Raw genomic sequence first — 21,220 nt, forward strand, 5'->3', positions numbered from 1 at the left:
GCCCTTTGTGGTGACCCCAAGGACACAGTGGCACCTGCCTGGGGCCACTGAGTGTGGGCTGGGCTCTGGGTGACCAGTGGTTACCGTTGGATGGAGTCCAGATTGGTGGTAATGAGGCAGGGACTGGCTGAGGACCGGTGGGGCATGTGGACTGGATGGTGAGGCTCCAGAGGCCAAGCGATGATCTGTGCCTCAGTTCTAGCAAAACCACAAAGGAGGCCCTGGGGTGTGTGGGGGTGATTGGGGGGGTCTGCCTCGTTGACATCTCACCTGTGTTTCCATCACAGCTCTGCTCCTTCCTCGCTGAGTTGCCTGGGCACGTCCTGAAACTCTGAGCCTCAGTCTGCCTATCTGGGAAATGTGGGTATTGGCCCTGGTGTCATTCTTTTGGTTTTGCTAGAGGGTTTGCTGAGATGTTGCCGAAGACGGGGTTAGAGCTGGGCTAGGGGGGCAGCCAGTGCTCCCTCTCTGGGCTCTTGACAGCCTGAGAGAGTGAGCTGGGTACAAACAGGTCCCTGGTGCATGGGCCGCCTGCTGAGGGCTCTTCCCGTGGCTGGTGTTGTGCTGAGGTCTCCTGGTCACACTGAGGCTTTGAGTGACCCCCCCGCCCCCATGAGGATATGGTGATGAGGAAGGGATCCCAGCCTAGCGCACTTGCTGGGCCTCCTGCCATCATGCTGCCCAGGTGAGGAGTGACCTGGGTGCTTACCAGCTCTGACTTATCCTCTGCTGGCTTATATGTTTGTTTTCTTCCCTCCCCTGGGAAGGCCTCCACCCGCCCACTTGTCAGCCTGGGTTTTAAGCCTCCATTGTTCCCTCAGGTACGCATCCCCACCCATGTGGGGGGCTGGAAGCCAAGGGGTCCTGGTGGGATCTTAGGCTCTGTTCAGACAACAGTAAATAAACAGCTAGGGCTTCTTTTTTTTTTTTTTTTTTTTAAAGATTTTATTTATTTATTTGAGAGAGAGAGAATGAGAGATAGCACGAGAGGGAAGAGAGTCAGAGGGAGAAGCAGACTCCCCGCTGAGCAGGGAGCCCGATGTGGGACTCGATCCCGGGACTCCAGGATCATGACCTGAGCCGAAGGCAGTCGTTTAACCAACTGAGCCACCCAGGCGCCCACAGCTAGGGCTTCTGATCTGCCCCTTGGTGCCACCTCCTGTTGTGCTTTCCCTTCCCTGCTCCCTACCACCTTTCCCCTGGGAGCCCTCATTACCTTCTAAGGAGAGGTGGCCCATTTTAGGGCTTGGAAACTGAGGCTCCAAGAGGGTGAAAGTGACTTGTGCAGGGCAGGCAGCCAGCGGGATCTTCTGAAGGATAAGTGGCATCCCTTCATCTGGTAGATAGCCATGCCAGAGCCCAGGGAAGGTGGAGACCTGCCTAGGACCACACAGCTCATGGAGGGAAGAGCTGGGCTTTGAACCCAGGCTCTCTGGCTCCAGAGTCTGTATTCCTCCTGGCCACTCACCAAACATTTAATGAGCACCTGTTGTATGCCAGGCACTATTCTAGGTGCTAGAGATCCAGTAGTGACCAGGCCAGGTGATGTTGTATGCTATCACAGGACTGGACTTATGTTGAAGGCCATGTTGTGGGAGTGAGAAGGGGTGTGCATTTGGGAGGGAGGGGTGTGTGCCATGGCATCTGCCCACGTGTAGGTGGGCAGTGCTTGTGGGGAGGAGTTTCCTGGCAGAGGGAACAGATCCTGCAGAGGCTGGAAGCCAGAAGTGCGGAAATCCCAGAGGTGGAGGATGCAGGGGTGGGGTGGGGGTGGGGGGTGGGCAGGTAGAGGATCCTGTCAAATGTGGGATGGATCGTGTGAGTTCTTCAGGAGGGAGGCTTGGATCCCTGGCCTTTGCTTTAGAAAGATAACCATAGGTAACCCGGGAGGAGGATCCTGGGACCAGGCCTGGGTCTGGTGCAGAAATGATCATGGCTAACACTTACTGAACCCCGACTCTGTGCCAGGGAACGGAATAGACCCGAGACCCTGTCCTGGGAAGCTGCATGGCAGGGAGGGGTGGGTAAGCAGATGAGTGGCTTGGAGTATTAGTGATGAGGGAAAAAATGAAGGTAGGAGGGACGTGGGGTGGGGGGTGGAGCTGTGAGCAAGGGTGGGAAGTCTCCCTAGGGAGGTGTCATTTGAGCCAGAGCTGTGGTGGGGGGGGTGAGTCATAGGGGTGCCTCTTTGGTACCCAGCTGACCTTGGGTGGGCGGTTACTCCATCCTTCTGACCCGGAAATCGAGAGAGACAGGGAAGCTGGCCTGAGTCGCATCGCGTGCACGGCAGCCTGGGTGTACAGCGTCCCTCGGAGCAGGCGTGGATTGGGTGGCTCAGGGCAGAGGAAGCAGGTGACTGAGGCTTGAGAGTTGACTCCAGAGAAGTGGACAGTGTCCTGGGCAGAGCTACTTGGGGTGGTGGTCTCCTTCCCAGGGGAAGGAAGTCTCCAAGAGTGTTCCTGCTGCCTTGTGTCAGAAAACCCTGAGTGGACCTGGGGGCACAGCCGGACAGGCCCCTCCTCACCGAGCCTCTTGGGAATTTCTGGGGAGTTGCTTTTGGGGGGGGACTGTCCAGGCTGCAGGTAGGTGTTGCTGCTCTTTCCACTCAGCAGTCTGAGAACTTCTGGAAAACACAATTGGAGGAACACCAGGGCTCCTGGTGCTCGCGGCCTGGGGTGCGAGGCCATGTGCACCTGCCCAGCCTTGTCCTACACTTCTCCCACTCAGGCCGTACCTCCTTTGCCCAGGCTGCACCCAGTCATCCTTCCTATTCCCCACCAAGTTCCAGCCCCGGAAAGCCACCTTCCCTGCATGTCCCCAGAGGTCTCAGGGTTCTCTTGGGCAGCGTGCTGGTCCTGGTCCTCTTCGTGTTTTGCTGAGGCTCTCATTGTCTGTTGTCTGTGGTGTTACCATTGTGCTCATGGTGCCTGGCCCCCCAGCCACGCCCAGAACAGTCACAGGACAGCATGTGCCAATACCAGTGGCTGAAGGCTTGGCCCGGGCTGGGAAGATGCCAGTGGCTTTTGAGTCAGATGTGCGGGCCCAGAGGCCGGGTGACCAGACCCCATGAATTTCAGTCCACATTCCCACCACTCCCTAATGCCTAGTGACCTTTTTTTTTTTTAATTTTTAAAAGATTTTATTTATTTATTTATTTGACAGAGAGAGAGAGACACAGCGAGACAGTGTGTGCATCGAGAGAGGGAACACAGGGGGAGTGGGAGAGGGAGAAGCAGGCTTCCCACTGATCAGGAAGCCGGATGCAGGGCTCGATCCCAGGACCCCAGGATCATGGCCCGGGCCGAAGGCAGACGCTTAACGACTGAGCCACTCAGGCACCCCTGTTTTTTTTTTTTTTTAAATAAATGCATACACTTAGGAAACCACCAGACAGATCAAGATAGAGGATGTTGTCATTCCAGAAAGTTCCTCGTGCCCCTTCTAATCAGTTCTCCAAAGGGAACCAACTGCTCTGATTTCTATCTGCAGAGACTAGTTCTGCCTGTTCAGGTCTGCCCTCTGACTCAGCAGGAGAAACGGGGGCATGTGTGTACCAGAGGCATGTGTGCAGATGTTCATAGCAGCTGCATTTGTAATGACCCCGAACTGGAAAGACCCCAGATGTCCCACCAATGAGAGAACCGATGAGCAAACTGTGGCCCATCCATGCCAGCAAACACGGGTCAGTGGTGAAAAGGAACCTGTGTCAGTCACACACACACAGCATGGGGGGGCGGGGCACATAGACCGGTGGGAGGGATGTGTTTCCATGCTTCTGTATTGTTTGGTCACGGACCCGTTTGGTTGCCTTGAAGAGGTGGTGTGGGAGATTCTGGCGAAGGATGCACACACTGTCACCGCTGCTGTCACTGATTCTGTGTCGGAGGGCTGGCGCTGATGGTTTCCAGGATGCCATGCCTCTAATGTGCGAGGGGCCTCCTGTCCCTACTTCTCAGGTCTTTGCCTCTGGGCCAGGGGCCTGGAGCTCTGGGATGGCCAGGGTCAAGACCGTATGTGGTGCTTGAGAGGTTAGCAGCCAGCAGCAGGCCTGCCCTGTCCCTGGGAGAACCTGGCATCTGCCGTGAAGTGGCTTTGCTCTCTCTGGCAAGGGCCATGGTGAAAACTGACTTTAGGGCCTGGTGAGGTGGGGGCCTCCTTGCTGTCTCCCCACCCTGCCTGTTCTGTACCCTTGCATGTAGCTCACTTCTTGTTTCCCCTTCTCAGAGGGGCCTTCTCTGACCATCCCAGCTGGGATGCCCCGTACCACTTGTCCTGTGTCCTGCACAAATTGCAGGTGATCTAAGTTTATCTTATACACTTATTTTATTCATCTATCTAGGTGCGAACCTTGTTTGAAATTCTCTGAACCTAGAACCTTTCTCCATTTTACATGAGACAACACAAGAATTCTTTGCATGGCTTTAATGATCTCTGAAAATGCCCTTTCTGCTTTGGTGCCCTGGATCCCTGGTCTTTGGCTCTCCTTTCTCACTGGTCCAGAGTGCCTTCTGGTCATCCTACTTTGCATGAATCCACATGTGTTAGTGTAAACAGGTGCGAGTGGTGCCTGAGTATTTCCATAGTGAAATACACAGGATATATTTTTTTATTTAACGGCTTTATCAAGGGATTGTGTATGTATTAGGAAATCTACCCATTTCAAATGCAGTGATATTTTTAGTAAATTTACAGTAAATATTAGTAAGTTGGCCACTATAGTCTGGTTTTAGAACGTGTCCAGCACCCCAGAAATCTCCCTCCTAATTTCCCACCCCTGGGCAAGCACTGATCCACTTCCTGCTTATATCGATTTGTCTTTTTGGGACATGAAACACATCATATTTTATTTCATCTTTTTATACATATGGCATTATATTAATTTATAACATGTATGTAGAAAATGTACTGATCTCTTTGAAGTGTGGGGAAGTTGTTCAGATATCTGTCCATGAAAGGGCTCTTTGGGCAGGCTGGGGCTGGAGCACAGCCAGCCAGAGGGAAACGGTACCATTCATCAGCAACCTTCATTCCAGTCCCTCCTCTGCCCCTTGTGGCCTCCGGACCCTCCAGGGTCAGAGCATTCCCCAGTGCCTGGTTGGGACTGGTGTCTTTGCTGACGTTGCCCCAGTTGCAAGACGGGATTGCTCCACATGTGTGGTCACACTTCCTGCCCCGCAAGCCAGCCGCGTGAATAACTTCTGTCCTTTTCCCCTCCCACAGGGACTTCCTTCCCCGAGGTTCAGGAATCGTGACCCGGCGGCCTCTCATTCTGCAGCTCATCTTCTCAAAAACAGGTACAGTGGGACAGCTTGCTGCTGCAGCAGGAAATGAGCGTGGATGCAGCGCGCGGCAGGAGTGAGGGGGCCGATGGCGGTGTCCCGGGTCTTGGGCTGTCATTTGGGCTTGAATTCATGGTCTCCACGTGTGTAGCACAGTTGAAGCACAGTTTGGTGAACACCCACCCCTCGTGTCCTCCATTGTGACCAGGCTGCTAAGCGCCATGTTTGCTTGCAATGTTGTGGATAACACAGTTTGCTGAACGCTTTCAAAATCAGTAGCAGACGTTGTGACACGTCAACCCGGAGTGTTTCAGTGAGCCTGCCCTTGCACTAAGGACACCTTCCTACAGTCACAGCCACACCCAAGAAAAGTAATCGTTCCTGCATGGTATCTGATACCCAGTCCATACTCATGTTGCCAGTTATCCCCCCAGATACCTTCCCTGACTAGTTTTCCAGCTGCTCTGATCAGTCCCCTCCTACACTCGGTTGTCCTGTCTCCTCACCACCATGTCCGTTTTGATGACGACATTGGCTTGGGAAGAGGCCCACCCATTGATAGAATGGCCCACGTGTAGATTTTTTTCTCTCTTCCCTTCGTGGCCTCGGTTTATTTCTGTTCTTTCCACACAAGTCTGGCATGAGGTGGGTATGTCTCCCAGCATAAAACCCACTGAGGCCTCTCCTTGGAAAGCATCTTGGGTCAGAAGCTGGAAGGGGACAGGGGAACTCTTGGGGGCATGGCCTCTCCTCCCTCCAGAGCCCTGAGTGGCCTCATGCTGCTTTCCCCACTGACCTGGAATATCAGCCTTTTTGGGTTCAGCTTCCACAGGGCGCCAGGCTCCCCGCACGGCCCGGTGAGACACACCTGTCCTAGGAAGACAGCTGACACGCCCCCATTTTATGGGCAAACTGAAGCTTAGCTGGGCCACCTGCCTTTACACTGGGCACCCGATCCCGATGGGCATCAGCCTGGGTGGGCATCAGCCGAGTCAGAGCTCAGCCCCTCCCCTGCGCTGTGCCCTAGTCACGTGCTCTCATCTTCATCTTCTGACTCCACCCAGCCCACTTGTGAGGGGGCGTGGCTCCAGTGAGAGGTGGTAGCCGATTGGCCCGCACCTCCTCTTTGTGAGCTCTACCATGTCATAGGCCACAGGCGAGTGTCCAATCGGCTGGGCCAAGACTGGCAGCCGCAGAGCGGGGGTGGGGGGGTTTCAGATGACAGTGGGTCAGAGAGTCACATAAGGAAGGCATGGCCCAGTGGGTTTCCGCTTTCCATTCAGCCGGTTGGTACGGGGTGGGGCTGAGGATATGCATTTTTAATGAGTTCCCAGCTGATGCTGATGTGCATGCTTCTGGCCCCTGGCCACGCCGGGAAAGCTTCTGCCCTGGTGGGTCGGCCCTGAGCGCTAAGGCTGCCTGGGTTCAGATCGTGACTCTGCAGCTTACTGGCTTCATGGCCCCTGGGAGGGACTGCTGCTCACGATGTGTTTCCTGTCTGAACAGTGAAGATAATAATAGCGCTGACTTTGGCGGTTGCCATGAAGACCACGTTATTCAGTACGTCCAAGCCGCGGCACAGTGCCTGGCACACTGCAGGTCCTCCCTCTGTGGTGCTGACTCAGGACCTGTGGTTGTGTGCTTTCCGCTGGCCTGTTCCGGATGGCCTGCTGGGAGAACAGGTCTGCTGGCATTCTGCACTGGAAGGTGCAGGCTGTGTCATGGCGGGAGGGCTCCCCCATCATCTCCATGGTGGCCGTCACCAGCTGTGGTCCACCGAGCACGTAGTGCATGCCACAGGCTGGTCCAGGCCCAGGGCACAGCAGTGACGGGACCAAGGCTGCTGCCACCACCTGCCCACCTGGCATTCCCGTTGGTGCCAGAGGACAGAATGGGGAGGCCAGGGGGGAGACTGGCAGGCCTGGCCCTCAGCCACCAGATTGGAGTTTGTGTGCAGAGGGGAGAGTGACTAACTTCATCCTAGAGGGTGGGACATCCTGGGGCTTCTCTGAAGAAGCGATGTTGGAGCCAAGGCTGACAGGTGTGTTGGGGTGTCAGGGAAGGGGGAGCTCCCTTCCAGCAGAGAGTGGCAGACTGAAGAGCACTGAAGGCAGAAGCTCTGAGGGTGCATATCAGCCTAGCGCCTGACCTGGACTGGTGCTGGGGTCTCCGTTCCTGTCATCCCCACTTTACAGAGGAGGGAACTGGGGCTTCCAGAGATGAAGCCACTTGCTCAAGAGCACACAGGAGCATCATCATGAGAGCCCAGCTCTAAACCCACTTGGTGGGGTGCACCCTTAGGCCCAGGTGTCACTTGACCAGATCCTGTGGCTGCTGGTGAAAGAGAGACCACAGGAGACCGCCCGGGGCAGGGGACCGGAAGAGGTGGGCGTGGTGCCTGAGGGCACGTGGGGACAGGGTGGCAGCCATGGAGATAGAATTGTGGTCAGATCCTGTTGGGCTGGCAGTGGAGATGGGAAGCGAGGCCCAGGTGTCCCATATGGTAGTGGCCCTTGCCATGTCCCAGCACACATACTCTTCCTCCTCTACCTGACTGTGGCATCTCCCGTCTCTTCTTGCTGCCAGCAGATGTGTGTCCTGCTGGACCTCAGCCGGATGCCCGGGAGGAGCGTGAGGATGGCAGACAGGAGATGCTGTGATCAGGCTGAGAGGGGCAAGGAATGGGGATGTGGGAGAGTATATTGGCCGTTGGATTTACTTTAGGCCAGGAGCCCAGGGAGAACATTCTGGGCAGGGGCAACAGCATGTGCGAAGCTGTGAAGTGAGGCTAGGGGGGAGGGTCAGGAGGCAGGTGACATGGCCTGGCAGTCTCGTGAGGGATTAGGCATGAGAGCCCAAAGAGCACACGGGTGGGGAGAGACCTGCTCAGCCCACTGGCTGCCCTGTGGAAGGATAGGCAGGGAGGCCAGGGAGAGGTTAGCCTCGAACCAGGCAAGAGGTGATGAAGTCTGGCCCAGGGCAGTGCTGTGGGGGTGAAGGGCAGTCTAGAGTGACCTAGAGGTGGGGGGTCCAGGGCGATGAATAGCAGAGGTGTCCTAACTGGGTGGGAGGCGGGACATCCCACTAAGGGGATGGGAGGAGGGAGGGAGGGGCGCCTGGGTGGCGTCTGCCTTCAGCTCGGGTCATGATTCCAGGTCCTGGGATCAAGCCCCGCATCGGGCTCCCTGCTCAGTGGGAAGCCTGCTTCTCCCTCTCCCACTCCCCCTGTTTGTATTCCCTCTCTCGCTGTGTCTCTCTCTGTCAAATAAATAAATAAAATCTTTAAAAAAAAAGAGGGAGGAGGCTAAGTTTAGTGGGGGACATGGTGATTGGGGGAGGGGCTACGTTGGGCGGCATTGCTTCTAGAGAGTAGACTTTTGTCCAGCTGACTCTGGAGAAAGGACTCTGGAGCCAGGCAGCTACCCCTAGTGTCTGGGGCCTGGGACAAGTGGCCTCCCTCTCTGCATCTCAGCTTCCTCATCTGTAAAATGGGGTGATTAGTGGTACCTCCCTTGTGGCCCTGGCACACCATGTGGCTTTGGTGTGGCTGCCGCTTCTGTGGGGTCTGGAGTCCATGATGTGGCTCTGTGGCTGGGCCTCAGCCCTCCTCTCTGACGTCTGTGACACCCAGTGATGCCCGGCTTCTGGTCCAGACTGGTCTTGGTGAGCCATTATTTTTAATCTGCTTAGTTTAAAAATTACCTAAGACCACATGGGGCGCCTGGCCGGCTTAGTAGAGCATGCGATGCTTGATCTTGGGGTTGTAAGTTCAAGCCCCACATTGGGTGTAGAGATTACTTAAAAATAAAATCTTAAAGGCGCCTGGGTGGCTCAGTTGGTTAAGCGACTGCCTTCAGTTCAGGTCATGATCCTGGAGTCCCGGGATCGAGTCCCACATTGGGCTCCCTGATCAGCGGGGAGTCTGCTTCTCCCTCTGACCCTCCCCCCTCTCATGCGCTCTCTCTCATTCTCTCTCTCAAGTAAATAAATAAAATCTTTAAAAAAATAAAATGAAATAAAATCTTAAAAAAAATAATTACCTAAAACTACAGTCACCAGGAAGTTTGATGGCTCCTGGGTGAACGCTGCTTCTCCCTGGGAACCATCCCTTGGCCTGGTAAACCCTGGGTGCTGGGGACTGTTCTTGTGTGGAATGTGCTCTGGCGAGCCTCCCTTCCCTTGACCTTGGCTGGTGTTCTCAGGGGCCAGCGAGGGGATGGCAGGGCCTGGCAGGGCTTGCCTCCCAGCTTCCTTCTCAAAGCCTTATGACCCCAGCAGGTCCTTGCTGGCCTCTGGGACCTCACCTCCTCCTGGTCCCTAGCGGCAGCATCTTCCCTCCTCGCTCATCCTCAAGGTCAGCTCTCCGCCCGTTCGTTCACGCCCCCGGGCCTTGGCCCCCCTGTGCTCCCTCCCTGGAACACCCTGCCCACCTTCTTCGTCCTTCTCCTTTCCTGACTGTGAGCCCCAGTGCCCCCCGCCCCCCCCCCCGCCCCATCATAGCTGCCTTAGTTCCTCCGCAGCACTAATCTCATCCCATTCTTATATTTTCTTGATGGTTTCTCCCCTGCCCCGAAAGTCAGTGGCAGAGGGCAGGGACACTGATGTGCTTTGTCCGCCGCTCTCTGGTGCCCAGCACAGGGCCGGACCCCGGTGGGTGCTCCGTCACCATTAGCCAGGTACCTGAGCGTGCTCTGTGGGCCACTGCGCTGCCTCTTCTCTCGTGGTGGAAGGTGGGCGGGGTCATCAGCCGCTTTCTCCTGCACCTTTCTCCATGAGCCTGGCCCTGGCAGGGCCTTCTCTATAAAGCTGGGAGACACTGCAGTGCTCAGGGCATGGGCCTTGTGTCTTGATGAGGAAACAGAGCCACGAGCTGGTGAGAGTCAGGCGGGGCGTTGGGGGGGTGGGGTGGGGTTGCTGGCGGGGATGCCAGCTGGGGCTGTCACTTTCTCTGTGTACGTGGGGTTTTTCCCACACTACCAAGCAGTTCTCCAGTTCTCAGTGGACATTGACTGCGTGGCCTACAGTCACCTCTGTTTCAACACTGCCCGTCTGCCTGGACATAGTGTCAGACCCCACAGGATAAGGGCTCAGTCCCACCAGACTGTCGCCCTCCACCCCCACCGCCAGTCACGAGTCCGGGATGTCCCCTCTGCTTCTCACCCCCGGCTCTAGATCTGAGGTTCCCAGGGCCCTCTCCTCAGGTTCACTGAATTTACTGGAGCGGCTCACGGAGCTCCGGGAAACTGTTTACTTCCTAGATCAGTGGTTAATATAAAAAGGATAGAACTCAGGAGCAGTCAGAGGGAAAAGAGGTGTAGGGCAGGGTGTGGGGAAGGGGCGCCCCTCTCCTAGCACCTCCTCCTGCTCACCAGCCGGGAAGCTCTCTGAGCCCCATCCTTTTGGGATTTTTATGGGGCCTCATCACATAGGCATGATTGATTAAATTAGCCACTGGTGATGGATTCGACCTATGGCCCTCTCTGTGGTGGGGGTGGATAGGGAGGGGCTAAAAGCTGCAACCCTCTAATCACATAAATTGTCCCCTGGCAAGCAACTCCCATCCTTAAGTGCTTTCCAAAAGTCTCCTCATTAGCATAAACTGATGTGTGGTTGAAAGGGGCTTATTAGGAATGTTAAGACACCTTTATTGCTCTTATCACTTAGGGCTTTCCAAGGATTCTAGGAGCTCTGTGTCAAAAATGAAGGGAAGAAATACAAATATGTATAAATCACAATAGCACACCTTCCCGGTGGTGGTGTGTCCTAGAATGGGAGGTCTGCACCACTTGTCTCAAATCAGAGGGAGCCTGCGGACCAAGCGAGCTCGGGGGCGGGGGTGCCACATGCTTTGCCTCTTCTTGGTTGGCTAAAGCCTCTGCAAAGTTCCTCTTGATCGGACCCATTTGATCATGGGGTACTCAGGGTCTCCCCGGTATATTTGAGTCCCCAAGTCTGGCCTCCCGTCCCAGGTGAGCATGCCTGCTGTTGCCGGGTTGGGGGAAGGCAGACTCCACCTCCTGCTGCCAGGAGTCAGCCTGGTGTTTCACTTCACGCTGGGTTGAGAATGGGGTAAGGATGGGAAATGTCCATGAAGACCAGGGCAGGGCTCGTCCATGCAAAGCCCTAAGACCCTGGAGCTCCTGGGTGGCCCAGTTGGTGAAGTGTGCGACTCTTGATTTTGGCTCAGGGTGTGATCTCAGGGTCATGGGATCAAGCTCCAAGTTGGGCTCCGCATTGAGCTCGCAGTTGGCTTGAGGTTGTTTCCCTCCCTCTCCCTCTGCCCCTCCCCCCACCCCGCTCATTCATGCAGGCACGTGCTCTCTCTCTCAAAAAAAAAAAAAAGGCCCTGATACCCCAAGGCCAGCCTTGTGCATATCCCTGGCTAGCAGCTAAGCTATTTGTGTGCTTCCTGTGGGCCCAGCGCGATGGCGTTTGATTTCTTAGCAGCCCCACAGCTGTGTTCAGTGCTGTCCCATTTCCTTGTAGGGGAGCTGAGGCACAGAGAGAGGGGCTGCAATTCCGAGCTGGGCGTGGCTAGACATGCCCTCCTCTTCCTCCCCACATGATGGTGTGGCGCCTGACTCACCCTTCCAGGCTGGAGGGGCTAAGCTGAAGGCTGGTTGTTCCAGTAGAACTTCGGCAGGGTCTGTCACCGGCTCCGCCTGCGGGGTAGGGAGGGTGCCTTCTGTCCTGTGGGCCTCCTCCAGCTTTTTTGAAACAGGAGGGCCGAAAGCCTTCTCGGGAAGTCAGGCCTGAGGGGACTGCGGCCACTGACTTGGGGCTGTTTCCTGGTGCCCTGGGTGGCCCATTACCCCGAAGGTGGCATGGCGGCACGCGCTTGTCATCTGCCTTCTGAGGACACCTTCTCGAAGGGCCTGGGAGATGCCCAAAGTAGGGATTGGCTGCTTAGCACAGTGAGGACCCACTTGGGACTCAGGGTGATGTCATCCTAGGCTGCGGCACCTGATGACAAAGTAATTTTTATTAAGCATCTACTAGCTACCAGGCACCGGAGAGAGCAGTGACCAAAACTAAGCCTGCTATCTTGCAGCTCCGGCCTTAGCGGGGGGACACCTGAGCGCATGGCGTGTCAGGGTGGGGAGTGCCATGGAGGGGGGGGCCAGGCGGCAGGGCATCTGCTGGATCCCCAGTGGTCAGGGTGGACCTCCCCGCGGAGGGCTGCTTCAAGCTGAGACCTGGAGGAGATGAGGGAACAAGTCCTGGAAGGAGGGCAGAATGTCTTTCTAGGAAACAACTGCGAGTGCATTCACTGCCCCACAGTTAGGATGCGGGTGGGAAGCCGCGTGGTGGGAGAGGGTGGCTGGCGCCTCTGGGTCAGCAGCATGAGTGCTGGACAAGGGCCCAGGTTATTGCTTCATTCCTGGTGTGCGCCAGGCCCTGGGCTGTGTCCCGTGGAAACCCTGGGGGCTGCCCTTCCTCCCAGGGAAGGGCCTGGCTTGGGAAGGCCGGTGGCGGTGAGGGTGGGGCTGTCAGGGCCGCCCCAGGGCTCCGGCTGGCGGCACTGGCCTTGTTCGCTGCGCACCAACAGGGGAGGGTTAGGAACTCGGCACCTAGACTGGGGACAGCAGGGTGCAGCTCTACTGCTGGGAACGAGTTGAGAGAGAGTCTCCAGGCATCACAGGCTCTGAGCTCAGCCATCAGGCCTCTGACTTAACTCTTTGCGACAGGGAATCATTAAAAAATCATCGGCATTCCAGCATGTACAGGGCTGTGGAGCCCCAGGCAAAGCCCCTCCCGTCTATTTCTCAGGTTTCTATTCTCTTCATAGGGAGACTGGCGCAGAGGCCGACCTGGTGGTGGGAGGCTCCCCTCCTTCCCCAGACCCCTGGGCCCAGAGCGTCCTCAGGCAGTGGGGGAAAGTCGCCACCTCAGAGAGATGGTGCAGGCACGGGCTCTCTGCCCACCGCCGCCCTGGCCTGCCTCCCTCGTCCTGGGGTGGGCTGGGCCTGGACTCCAGCAGGTTAGCCCCTCCAGGAGGTCCCCGCCCCCTGGCTTCTGCTGTGTTGCATCTCTCTGGAGTGTCTGTGGCACCTGTGTGACACGCTTGGGCAGTGTCCATCTTCCCATCAGACCAGGAGCCCAGCTCAGGACTGGGCCTTTGGTGTCAAGATCTTGGGAAGGAAGGAGGGAGGGAGAGGGAGCGAGAGAGAAAAGAAAGAGGAAAAAACAGCAGCTGGCCTTGCTACACTCCGTCCCTATCCAGTCTCCCATATATTCAGCTTGGTGGCCTTGGAGTTGGGCCCCCTTACAGAAGCTGAAGCAGGGACCGTATTATCTTTCTCATAGTCATTCAGTCATGCATCTGATTATTGAGCACGTCAGTAGGTATACCCAGAGGGAGCCCCCAGGGACACAGAGTGAACAATGCAGATTCAGATCCCTACCCTATAGGGTGAACCCAGAAAATAACACAGGAGGAGGTCAGCGTTGTTAGAAGGCAGCCAGTGCTTGAAGGGTCATAAGGCAGGGAAGGAAGTACTCAAGACGTTCGTCATCTTGGGTGGGAGCCAGAGCAGGCCACGTGGAGAAGGTGACACTTGATTGAACAAACCTGAAGGAGGTTAAGGAGAGAGCCTGTAAGCAGAGAGAAGAGCCAGTGCAAAGGCCCTGAGGCAGAAGACCCAAGTGGCTGACTGGAGGGGAGTGAGTTGAAGTCAGAAGCTGGGGAAAATGTGGCGCCTGGGTGGCTCAGTCGTTAAACGTCTGCCTTCAGCTCAGGTCATGATCTCAGGGTCCTGGGATCAAGCCCTGCGTCAGGCTCCCTGCTCAGCGGGAAGCCTGCTTCTCCCTCTCCCACTCCCCCTGCTTATGTTCCTTCTCTCGCTTTGTCTCTGTCAAATAAATAAATAAAATTAAAAAAAAAAAAAAGCTGGGGAAAAGGAAGTTTTATAGGGCTCTGGGGAAGTGGTGAGTTGGGAGACATGGAGGGTTCTGAGGAAAGGAGGGCCAAGGTCTGGCTTTAAGAGGGTCAGTGCTGTGTGGGGAAAGAAGGCTTCGTGGAAGCTTTTGAAGGTTAGTATCAACCCTGGAATCTAGCACATGGTTTCAACGCGACAAGGAGCCCAGTAAAGTGGGCAGTGAGGGATGGGCCTGGCAGGCTCCTGAACCTTCCTCTTGGGCATAGAGGGTGTGGTTTCTGCTGCTCACCACTACCGGGGGAAGAAGCTGTGGCTTTCTGTCACCATCCGCACATCCTGCAGATGAAGGAGTTGGCAGAGAGGGAGACGGCCAGTGCCCGCTGGACTCCAGGGGTCATGGCCAGCAGGTCCTGGCTCTGACAGGGGGAGGAGGCCCAAGATACAGGATGAGGTGTCAGGTGGCATGGGTTTAGGAAGGCTCCCTGGGAGAGGCAACAAGCAGGCAGGCATTAGAGGAGCAAGGGGTGGGGGTGGGCCTTCCAGGTAAGAGGCCTGGCAGGGCCTGGTCTACAAGGGAGAGGGCCTGCATCCTGTGGTTGCGCTCCTGGGAGGGGGATGGTCTCTTGCGGGTGCTGAGCCCTGGGCCATGAGCCGGATGAGAACTGAGGTATGCTGTGGGGGGGGTTGGGGGACTGTTCCATTTTTGGAGGCTGCTGCCGGAAGAGCAGCCAAGCGTTTCCTCTTGTCCCTGTGGAGGGCTCGAGCGTGACTGTCCTTGGGAACTGGGTCAGCTGATGGGGGTGGGGTGGGGGTGCCCATGCTGGTGGTGTCCTTGTTGCCTCTGTCCCCAGGCGGCCAGTGCCCTTAGTGATCTGAGCCCACAGAGTCCCCCCGGGCCCCCGAAGCAGAGGTCCAGAGAGGTTACGAGCCTGCCGGGGTCCTCACAAAGGCCATGTGACCTGAGAGCCACTACCTGGAGACAGATGATCTGAAGTCGGAATCCCAGCTCCACCACTGAGCTTGGGCCAAGTCACTTCCCCTCTGTGGGCCTCAGGTTCCTCATCTGTGGCACAGATGCCCACTGCTAAGGGGCGCACTCTTGAGGGGGCACGTGGGACCACCGACAGGGCTTGGCTGGAGCCAGCAGGGGCTGAATGTTGGCCCCGGCTGGTTAGGTCGCGGTGATGGGATGGCGAACCTCTTCGCCCTCATTTCTTTCTGCCTCGCTCTGCATCTGGGTGGAGATTCTAGAGCTGCTGGGCCTCCTCTGTCAGGCTCCATCTCTATCCTCTCTTTTGAGGCAGCTGATGGTGTGTCTGTGCTGGGATTTGTGTAGCCAGGTCTCCTCCTGGTGGACATCGAGGCTACTTCTAGTTCTTTCCTCTTGGAGATGACGCGGCTGGATGCATCTCTGCCTCTGTAGTGGTCCAGTGCTTTGGGCTGTTTGCCAGCGTGTCTGACTTCCATTTTCTTTTTAGCATCACCGCTGATACATGGTTTCTGAGCCTATGAGGTCTCTCCTCCCCAACATTTACCACAAAAATTGGAACATATGGAAAAGTTGAGGAATTATACAGCAAACACCTGTAGGGCTCAGTCCCTACATCTGAGGATGAACATATTTTATTCTTGCCTTATCCCATATCTGATGGGCCCAGCGCTCATCGTTAGTCACTTGGCTCAGAAGGCGTGAAGAGGCCCTGCCCAGAAAGCGGTTCTCCTGCGGGGTTCGTGTCTAGGTGGGGGGCCCTGAGAACAGCCAGGAGGTGAGAGCCAGACGGGTTTTGATGAGGACAGAAGTGGCGCCCTGTTCCCCATCCTGTGCACACGCTCGGGGAGGAAGGACAGATGGGCCCCAGGGGTGTGCATCTGGGATCTTGGCGAGCTGGACAGTGCTGGCAGCTCAGGATCCCACTAGGACAGCAGCTTGCATCTCCTTTGACCCACAGCAAGGGAGTTTCTTCTACGTCACGACTCTGGACTCAGGTTCACGGATAACACCACGGAAGCAGCTCCCTCACACGTACACCACCTGCTGTCCGGTGACGCATGCCCGTATTTCCCCTGGTGTCCTGTTCATCCAAAAGTGACAAGTGCTGGTTACACCCACCTGCTGGTTGTTTTGTTTTTCGGATAGCGCGTCATGACGTGTCGTTTCACAAAATACTTCACAAGAGTTTCTGTTCCCCCCTCCCCAGGATCTTTGCTGGTTTTGTTCCTTGAGGAATTCCCTGAGGTCCGGAAGGGGGCTCGGCTGTAGGAGCGCCCCCTGCAGATATTTTCTGTGAGGATGAATCTGTGGCTCCCCAAATTCCTAGAGCCACTGTGACTGATTCTTCGCTTTCTCTGCTTGACAAGGCACCTGTCCCAGAAGGCCATCAGCTCCCTACCTGCAAGCGGGACTGCTTCTCTTTCTCATTTTGAGCATCTTTCTTCCTTTTTCAGAATATGCTGAGTTTTTGCACTGTAAGTCCAAAAAGTTTACAGACTTTGATGAAGTCCGGCAGGAGATCGAAGCGGAGACGGACAGGGTCACGGGGACCAACAAAGGCATCTCCCCAGTGCCCATCAACCTGCGGGTCTACTCGCCCCACGGTAGGCAGCACAGGCGCAGACCATTTGGGTGTCGGGGCAGAGGGGAGCCGACTCTGTGCCGCTCATGGGTGGGGTTGGCCGTGCTCTCACAAAAAATATGACCCCTTCCGTTTTTCTTCACACGTACACAGCCCTCTTGATCTCTGTCTTCCCATTTTTTGATAGGAACGTGGTACTGAGAAATCAGTCTCAGCTCTCAGGAAACACAGTATGCTGGAAAGACTGTTGGGAGTGGTGGGGACTGGGGCAAATCGCAGCTGTATGCACCTGTGGAAAGGGGTGGCCGTGGTGTGGCTCCCAGGTCATGACGACCACATAATGACACCAGCCCAGGGTAATCAGGTCTTCTGGGCCTTACAGAGGAGCCAGATAGCCAGTCTTCTCTGTAAAATGTTCTGATTAAAAAAAAACTCCAAGCATTTAGCTAGAGCCACCTGCCACCAAGTACAACTTGTGGCCCTGGGGCATAGATTGCTAACTCAAATGGCGTTTGGAGAATTTTCTAGCAGACTCTGAACTCCTCAGCATGAGTTCTTAGAGTTTTTAAATTGATTTATTTTTGAATAAATGATGCCTGTACACAGCACAAAAATACAAAAATTACAAAAGGGTATAGAGCAAAAACCTACGCTGCCCTCAGTATTACGAACATATTTTATATTCTCATTCCTGAGTCAGTTATGAACATGTTTGCGTGTATATCCTGCTTGTGTGTTTCACCGCTTTTATTCAAATCGTAGCATAATATAAAATGCCTCTTTGTATGAATACATCTCAGAGTGTGTCTCTTATCGGAGTATCATCTTTTTGTTTTTATGGTAAACATTGGTAAACAGCAGCCTTTGGTCATGGCTGAATTGATGGGCCGAAATTTATTTAGCCACTGAGAGCAATTCCAGGCTGCCAGTGCAAATGTCCCGATTTAAAACTGTATCACTGCAATAGAGAGAGGCTGTCTGTAGGAGGGGGCCCTCGAAGAGGATCTGCTGGATCAAAAGGTGTGATCTGGTTGGAGGGCAGGAGGAATCCTGCAGGCTGACCCCTCCCAGCACTTGGGGCAGTAGACTGGGTAGCTATGGGGCCGTGCCTGCCTCCCCTCCTCTGTCTCTGATGACCTTTCCCTCTGGTTTCCCTCTCAGTGTTGAACCTGACCCTCATTGACCTCCCGGGTATCACCAAGGTGCCCGTGGGGGACCAGCCCCCAGATATCGAGTACCAGATCAAGGACATGATCCTGCAGTTCATCAGCCGGGAGAGCAGCCTCATTCTTGCCGTCACCCCTGCCAACATGGACCTGGCCAACTCAGACGCCCTCAAGCTGGCCAAGGAGGTCGACCCACAAGGTAACTACTGAGCCCTACCATAGGCATTCCCCTCCCGAGGGCCTGGATGCATGGCAACTTGCCCAGCATCCTTGATTCCAGGTCACTGGTGTTCTCTTTGGCATATGACCCCTAGGAAAAGGCCCTCCTGGGATACAGCATCTCCCATGGGGACCAGCAGTGCCAGAGGGCTGCCCCTGGGAGGCTGTTGTGTGGCAGTTGGGCATTTCTCCTCAACTTGGTCCCCCTCAGTCAAAATGGCAACAGCAATCCTAGCCTGTAGAGCTGCTGAGAGGATTAGAGATGTCCCTGTAACTGCTCAGGGGCCAGGCAGAGAAGGTAAAAGGATGATGAGTTAATGAAGCCAGATGGGGCAGTAGGGATTAAGTGGGGACTGTGGCATCTCTGGCTCGGGGCATTCTGGGTCAAACTTTTCCTTGGGCCATTTATTAAGTACATGTCAGTTAAGTACCTGATATATGCCAGGCTCTGTTTTGGCCTTGGGGACCCTGCAGGGGACAAAGTTGACAGGGCCCCTGCCACTGGTGAGTTGATGTTCCAGGGAGGGAGACAGAAAACAGTAAGAAAATAAGCAGGTGGGGCAGTTTCAGCCAGAAGTAAGCACTGGAGGAAAAGCCAACCCTTTTGAGAGTGGCTGGGTGGGGGGTTAGGGGTCAGAGGCCGCTGAAGATGTGAGGTGTCCGGCAAGACCAGAATGATAAATGATGAAAAGAGGCAAAATCCAGGAAAATGGCCAGTGATGCTAAATAGGCTGGGCTGGATTTGAGCCTGGGGTGCCCAGAACATGGTGAGGAGGCCATTGTGGCTGGGGCAGAGGAGGCGACACGGAGAGGGTGCAACTGTCCGAGGGGCCTTGGTGGCTGCCTTGGGAGCTGGGTGTGTCCTGCATGTGTTGGTGGTTGTGGAGTGGGACACATACTGAAATACAATTTGCAAAATGCCCTCTGACTGCCTGATTCCATGGTGGTTCGGAGAGAGTCGGGGACCAGGGAGGAGCTGGGGAAAGATGGGCTCTGGTGCTCCGCTCCCTGGCTTCTGGTCCCCAGTCTGGCCCGAGGATGGCTGGTGGAGGGATGGGAGCTGACGGCCCTTTCACACACTGGACTGCGAGCTTTTCAGAGTCAAGGGCTGTGCTCCGAGTATCTTTGTCCCTAGAAGGACACACTGTGTCACCCATGGTCATCCCAGGCATGGTCTCCCAGGAGAGGCCGCGCCTATCCGTGGGCCCCCCACAGCCTCCCTGTGCCCCCGGTCCAGTCCCATGGATAGAGCATGATTGTGACAGAGATGCCACAGAGGCTTGATCGGGTGTTGAGGAAATGGGCGTGGGTTCAGTTACACTTGTGAACTCAATGTTGGCTCTTTTTCAGACTTTGGAAGTGTTCATAATTATTACCCCCAAAATGTCACCGTTGTAAAACACAGAATCTAAGAAGTGACCGCTCCTCTTCTCCTACAGAGATACCAGTGACCACACCTCGGAAATAGCCTCTCATAGTTTGTTCTCCTGTGTAAACTCACATTTAAAAAAATGCAGTTATCTTTCCTTATTTTTCTGTACGCTGTGTGTGTGTGTGCTTCCCTGTTATCATCGGGACACGTGTGCACAGCATCCACCAAGCTGGCCACTGTCACCTCTTTGTTCATAAATGATGCTCCAGTGAAATGCAGCGTTTCCGGTAGAGTCCAGGCCCCCAGACCCCCTCCCCAGTCCCCCAACTCTGCCTCTCCCCTCCCTGCCTGGCACAAGCTTTGTGGGTATTCACAGCTGTGGCCCCTTTGCCCTCCAAAAAGATGATGGCACCCCACAGCCGAATGTGAACAGGCAGGAGCACCAGGGAGAGCACAACTGTCAGCCCCTTGAAGTCCCCCTTAGCACCCTCTGGAGATCTCCCTGGGCTTCCTGTGTGTCACACATATGCACACGTACACACACACACAGGCACTATCACAGAGGATCTGTAGGCACGCCAGGGCCAGCTGATCTGTAGGCGAGCAGCTTCGCTCGGAGGGTTCCCTTGATTCGAGGTGACCTGGGGACAGGAGGAATCCGATGAGGTGGTTTCCAGAGTGGAATTTTGGCCATTCAGGTGCAAGGTAACCCTAGAAACCGTCGCCGTGGGTTTGCGTATGATGTTGGGACTTTGCGGGTAACTCAGAGAGCACAGCATGGAGACTGAGCCGGGATTTTGAGTTTCCATGAGGTCTCCCCCTGATACTGCAGCAGCAAGACACTGTCACAGGTCACAGGAATGACAATGACGGTGGCCAGTATTTACTGATTGCATGTTTGTCACAAGGCAGTTTATCTTCATGGACAACCCTCTGAGATTGGTGTGGCTTTTGTCTTCACTTGACATGAAGGAAACTGGGGTCCAGGCAGGTGACGTTATAGCTTGTTCCAGGTCTCACAGCTTGGAAGTGGGGACCCCACCCCCACCAGGCTGCCAGCCCAGGCTCCTCCCTCACGGCATCCTCTGACCTCGGCTCTTTCAGGCCTGCGGACCATCGGCGTCATCACCAAGCTCGACCTGATGGACGAAGGCACTGATGCCAGGGACATCCTGGAGAACAAGCTGCTCCCCTTGAGAAGAGGTGCGGTTGGGTGGGGAGCTGGGAGCCGTGGAGGGTGGTGGCTGGGAGGTGGTTCAAATGATAATGTTTTTGTCCTTATTGTTACCGAAACCTGGACCGATGCCTGGAAGTATGCACAAATAAGCACCTACCACTGCCTGTTTCCCCACGGCCTGGAGTCACTGCTTTTTCATAAGTCTTTTTCTTCTGATTTGTACACATTGACTTTCCAGTTACACAGTTAACACCTGCTCACTTGGGGAACATGAACAAACCTACAAGAAAAGGGAAACCAGAGTCATCCACAGCACCCCCTCTTCCACTAGTTCCTACCTTGTGGCTCTCCTCCCAAAAATGTTCCCCAGGATGCATAATTAATTAATTAATTAGCTTCTTTTCTTCCTTTTCCCTTCCTTTCCTTTCTCCCTCCCACCCTCCCTTCCTTCCTTCTGATTCATTTATTTATTTGCGAGAGGCTGGGTGGTGAGCAGAGAGAGAGAGAGTCTTAGGCAGACTCTGCATTGAGGTTGGAGCCCGACACACGGCTGGA

The 21,220-nt window shown here is 55.3% G+C and overlaps 1 protein-coding gene across 8 annotated transcripts in view; it reads left to right on the forward strand.

Annotated features, from left to right (window-relative positions):
• DNM2 (dynamin 2) overlaps positions 1 to 21,220 on the forward strand; it is an 86,394-nt gene that overhangs the window by 27,644 nt on the left and 37,530 nt on the right. For all 8 annotated transcript variants that reach the window (XM_027587286.2, XM_027587285.2, XM_027587279.2 and 5 more), the window contains exons 2-5: positions 5,221 to 5,294; positions 16,604 to 16,753; positions 17,893 to 18,096; positions 20,593 to 20,691. In XM_027587286.2, the coding sequence (XP_027443087.1) occupies positions 5,221 to 5,294; positions 16,604 to 16,753; positions 17,893 to 18,096; positions 20,593 to 20,691 (527 nt within the window). The remainder of the gene's footprint in view (positions 1 to 5,220; positions 5,295 to 16,603; positions 16,754 to 17,892; positions 18,097 to 20,592; positions 20,692 to 21,220) is intronic.

Source organism: Zalophus californianus, chromosome 1 (genome assembly GCF_009762305.2).
Source record: "Zalophus californianus isolate mZalCal1 chromosome 1, mZalCal1.pri.v2, whole genome shotgun sequence".
NCBI lineage: Eukaryota > Metazoa > Chordata > Mammalia > Carnivora > Otariidae > Zalophus > Zalophus californianus.